Source organism: Tupaia chinensis, unplaced genomic scaffold (genome assembly GCF_000334495.1).
Source record: "Tupaia chinensis unplaced genomic scaffold, TupChi_1.0 Scaffold000048_1, whole genome shotgun sequence".
NCBI lineage: Eukaryota > Metazoa > Chordata > Mammalia > Scandentia > Tupaiidae > Tupaia > Tupaia belangeri.
The window spans coordinates 5,784,664-5,789,792 of NW_006159506.1; the positions used below are offsets into that span (position 1 = coordinate 5,784,664).

At 51.3% G+C, this 5,129-nt stretch overlaps 1 protein-coding gene across 1 annotated transcript in view; it reads right to left on the reverse strand.

Annotated features, from left to right (window-relative positions):
• Positions 1–6: 6 nt before the first annotated feature.
• BMP6 (bone morphogenetic protein 6) overlaps positions 7–5,129 on the reverse strand; it is a 174,021-nt gene continuing 168,898 nt past the window's right edge. Inside the window, exons 5-7 of the mRNA XM_006141251.2 lie at positions 2,542–2,618; positions 1,068–1,178; positions 7–965 (exon numbers count right to left, since the gene is read on the reverse strand). Of these exons, the coding sequence (XP_006141313.2) occupies positions 816–965; positions 1,068–1,178; positions 2,542–2,618 (338 nt within the window). The 3' untranslated portion in view covers positions 7–815. The remainder of the gene's footprint in view (positions 966–1,067; positions 1,179–2,541; positions 2,619–5,129) is intronic.

The following is a 5,129-nucleotide window of genomic DNA, read 5'->3' on the forward strand; positions in this document are numbered from 1 at the left end:
CATTCCTGAAGTTAATGTGCTTTTCAAAGAGCTAGTCCAGTGCAGAAAGGTGCACAATTGCTTTCAGATGTTATGTAGTTAAAACAAGAGCTATCCCAAGTCCCTCCCACCCCTCGCAGCCTCACCTCGAAGCAGGACGGGTCTACACCTCGGGCAGTAGCAAGGACCCCAGCGAGTACGGATGGGGAGGGTGCTGGAGGTGGGGGAGTGTTACACGGCTGGTTCTGACTGAAGCACATTTTCACACGAACCGAACTCCAGCACAAACACCGAACAGCACTCAGACAAAAGGCACCTGCCGTGCGCGAGCCCCGACTACGCTATGTGAAACTGGGCTTCCTAGGATGAAATCCACAACCAGAAGCAATCCCCTTTCATCTCCATTCTCTGTAAACCCTACCTCTGATAGATGCTACTGAACTGGTTCATCCTTTAGCCAAGTGAACGTAACTCCTTTGAGATGATTTTCCCTATTGACTGACACTCAAATAGCTGCATCGTGCATGTGTGGTGAAAAGTTCGGTTCTGGCAGTTACCAGGCCTTGTGCTGGAGACGTTCAGACTCAGCTTCCTACACACCAACAACTACTCACATCATGTATGAAGCACACAGATTATTAATGAGGTCCTCTGAAATCTTCCTTGTTTGGTAAGGCACCAGTGTGAGATGGTTTTCAGAGTTTTATCATCCTACTTCCACTGTGCTTCTGAACAATGTTGCCAGGCTGTTAGTTTTATTTGATCTGATTTTTTTAAGGCAGATAACACACTAGGAATCCAAGGCAAAATTTGCATCCCAGGCAACTGCTTCCGGGTTAGTGGCACCCACAAGCTCTTACGACCATATTCCTGTATTTTTTCAGGATGACGTTGGAGTTGTCGTCAAAGTAAAGAACTGAGATGGCATTTAGCTTCGTTGGTGCACAGCACGGTTTGGGGACGTACTCGGGATTCATAAGGTGAACCTAGTTCAAAACAGAAGGGTTGAGAAAGGGACCGTTAGAACCGACACCTGGTCTTGCTGGTCTTGGCTCGGCTAGCCACGAAGGGAAGTCTCCCGAGCTCACCAGGGTCTGCACGATGGCGTGGTTGGTGGCGTTCATGTGCGCGTTGAGTGGGAAAGAACACTCTCCGTCGCAGTAATTGGCGGCGTAGCCCTTGGGCGCAATGATCCAGTCCTTCATTGGAAAGCAAAAGGAAGCAACAGAGAATTGATGAACAAGTTCTTCCCTCGCCATCTGCACTCTCAGCCATGCTGGGAGGAGGTTGATGCACGTTGGACAGGGAAGGAGACACACAGGGAGGAGGACAAATTTGCCCAAGTTCTCATTCAAGGTCCAAAGCTTGTCACTCTGACTCCAGCACCCCTCCATCCCTCCACACTGCTGGAGTGGCCACCCTGTTAGCCCCAGAGGCACGCAGGTGCCTGGTTGTTTTTGTTTTGTTTTGTTTTTGAGAGGTTTTTGCTATAGGGCACGTGCGCTCGCCAGAAAGTCAGAGAGAGACAGAGAGACAGAAAGCGAAAAATCACCCCCCAGGGAGGATGGCCACACCGCAATCCCTTCTCCCCCGTTCTCCTCTCGGGATCTTGGGCACGCACGCACATGCGCCCGGAGTGAGTTTTAAGCCACCGGGTCCGGGACTCAAACCGTGGTCAACTACATGGGAGTCCAGCAACATAGCCATTACGCTAACTGCTGGTCCCGCAGGTGCCTGGTTTTATGTCCTGGGACCCAAAGGAGCCTCTGCTGGAGAGGTCATGCCACTTGAGTGTGGAGACTACATCCTATCACTCGTCACCTGTGATTCAACATGTCCCTTCCGAACCAGTAGTTCTCAGGTGTGGGGCAGTGCATGTGCGCTCTTCTAGAAAGTTCAGGTAAGCTACTTTATAGCCAATGAAGAAATTAGGCATTAGGTCAGCTTTTTCAAACCCTGGTTCAAAACAAAGTTGGTTTCAAATCTTGTTTCAAACCATTAAAACTGCACTTTGAGGGGAGCAGCAGTTAGCGTAATGGCTACGTCACTGGACTCCCATGTAGTTGACCGTGGTTCGCGTCCCAGACCCGGTGGCTTAAAATTCATGCCGGGCGCATGTGCGTGCATGCCCAAGATCTTGAGAGGAGAATGGAGAAGAGATTGCAGCATGGCCATCCCCTCTGGGGGGGTGATTTCTCGCTTTCTATCTCTCTGTCTCTGTCTGTCTGGCGAGCGCACGCGCCCTATAGCAAAAGCCTCTCCAAAAAAAAAAAAAACCTGCACTTTGAAAGCGTGAGATGGGAGTATTGGGAATTTGGGTATCTGATTCAAGGGATTACAGAGTTTGGGGGACCCCAGAAAGGTTCCAGTGGAGGTGTCTGGGGCACCCGTAGGCCGGGTCTCCCTCCGCCTCAGTCCAGAAGCCTGAGCATTCATGAGGCTTCTAAGCATGTCCACAGAGTGATCCCGGCAGCCAAAGGTCTAGGTCTTGATGCCGGTGCCGCTAGTAGGATGAGAAGAAATGGCCGAGAAAGGACTTCTGTCCTTGCTCGGAGGACTCACCTGCCATCCCAGGTCCTGGAAGCTCACGTAAAGTTCATGCTTCTTGCAGGCTGCTTTTAACTCACTGCTGTTGTAATCTGTTGGAAGAGATTCAAAAGTGCACATTAGCTCATTCATCCCTTCCTTTACACACCTGCAAGCAGAGTGTGCCACGTGCCAGGCACTGTGGCGGTCTCGAGAGAGCGGTGAGCCAGGCCCTGTGGGACATAGCCCTCATCATCCACCAGGCCCGTGCCAGCTGTCTGCTCGAACATTTCACATTCTGTCCACTCTGGGTCGGTACTGGGCACGCTGTTAACCTGAACGGATGCCTTTCAGCAACAAGTATGCAAGGCCCATGGAGGGGTGTGCCAAGATGCCCAGAACACCCTGCAGGTGCCTGGCTTAGAAGACTCCTTCTCATTCTCGGGTGACTGCACCCGGCAGGATTTGATGAATTTCAAGCAGGGGTCATCTTGAAGCTGCACAGGGGCTTTGAAGGTAGTGGCTGGGCCAGGAGGGACCTGAGGGAAGAGTGGTGAAACAGGGTTAAGTAGGAGGCCTGGGAAAGGCCGAGAGGAAGATACCGCACGGAGGCCACACCCCCTCTCATGGTGCCCCAGCCTCGCTGCAAGGCTAAGCCCTTTCGCTTGCACTATAGCGATGATCCCTAAGCCAGCAGTTCCCTGGGAGAAGCCGGGTGTAGAACATCACCCTCCAGTGCTGGGTGACACAGGAGCCCGGCTCAGCCTAGCACCAGCCACAGGCCCGGGAGCACCCTCATTCGCGCAGGCCTTTTAGCCACTCTGCACATGCTTTCTGGCTGGCACCTGGGAAACCGGAAGATACATCAGACGCGGCTTCTGTCCTCCAAGAACTTAGAGAACCCCCGGGGTGGGGGGAGACATGCGCAGGAGTAACTCACGCAGCTCGGAAGACGAATGCTACAGGCCAGGCCAGAGGCAAATACCACTGGGAGCTTAGGAACGCGACAGCTCGGTACAAGTGTGAGACGAGAGAATGCCGTTCTGTTGGAACGACGTTGAGGGGCCGGGCAGGGTGCTGCAGGAAGGCAAATAGACCCCGCAGGACAGGGCCTGGGTGTGCACGGTGGGACCTCCCTGAGCAGAGGATCCAGGCTGGCTAGGCGGGACGGGTTACCATGTAAAGACGCTGTGATGGGGGGACCAGCAGATGGCGCAGTGGTTACGTCACTGGACTCCCACTTAGTCCACCACAGTTTGAGTCCCGGACCCAGTGAATTAAAACACGTGTGTGTGTGTGTGTGTGTGTGTGCCCAAAATCCCAAGAGGAGGCTGGAGGAGAAGAGATGGCAGTGTGACCATCCGCCCCTGGGGAGTGATTTCTCGCTTTCTGTCTGTCTCTCCAGCGAGCACACATGCCCTATGGCAAAAATCTCTCAAAAACCCAAAACCACAAAACCCGGTGATGTTTGTCTTACTCTTCATCTCTCCCTCTTACTCATGGAAACAATAAAGAAATTTAAAAAAAAAAAAAAAAAAAAAATAAGAATATAGGGACCAGCAGTTAGCGTAATGGCCATGTTGCTGGACTCCCATGTAGCCGACCATGGTTCACGTCCTGGACCCGGTGGCTTAAACCCATGCTGGGCGCATGTGCGTGCGTGCCCAAGATCCCGAGAGGAGAATGGAGAAGGGATTGCAGCATGGCCATCCCCTCTGGGGAGTGATGTCTTGCTTTCTGTCTCTGTCTCTCTCTGTTTTTCTGGCGAGCCCATGCACCCTATTGCAGAAACCTCTCCAAAAAAGAATTTGTAAAGAGGAGTCAAGTGAGAGAAAGCTGGAAACTAAATGGCAATCATACCATTGGAGGTTTTCAAGCCAGCGAGGCACACGTGTCGAGCTCTGATTTGAAAGGACTAATTAATCTTGTTAGTGGTGCTTGAGTTCCCGAGAGGGCAGAATGGAAGGGAAGGAGAACTTGGGAAAGTTTTTACTCCAACATGGACGTCAACGCCTACGAGCGCCCAGCTCCTTTGTGGGCTACCTCCACCTTCTCACCACCCCAGCTATTATGGTTCTGAACCATGGAAAGCCGACTTGAACAGTTTGCTGTTGTTTTTTCTCAGACACCTGAACTTCCTGGCCTTGAAGCAAGAGAATGAGCATGCAGAACTCAGTCATTATCTTGTAAATGAGGAGCTGGCAGGTGGCATGGTGGTTAAGGTGCTGGACTCCCACATGGCCAAATGTGGTTTGAGCCCTGGACCTGGCGGCTTCATCCCTTACTTTCCTTTCTTTTTCTCTCTATCTCTCTCTGGTCAAATTTTAAAAATATTAATAAATTTTTTTTTTTTTTTTTTAAAAAGAAGAAACAAATGGCACCATCTCAGACTAGTGATCTATACTGGGAGTGGAGCCAGGCCAATATTTTGAGTTGGCTTTCTAGTTCTGAATCTGCTCATTCTTCCCACCTGCCTATCTCACTTCACAGAGCCACTCTCCCTGCAGCTTCAAGTTCCCAGGAGAAGCAAATGCAAAATTTTCACAGAGGAAAATTTTCACAGTGCAATACATGAGGAATTGCTCAGTCAAAACAGTCAGCCTTCAAAACAAGTCCTTCCTGCT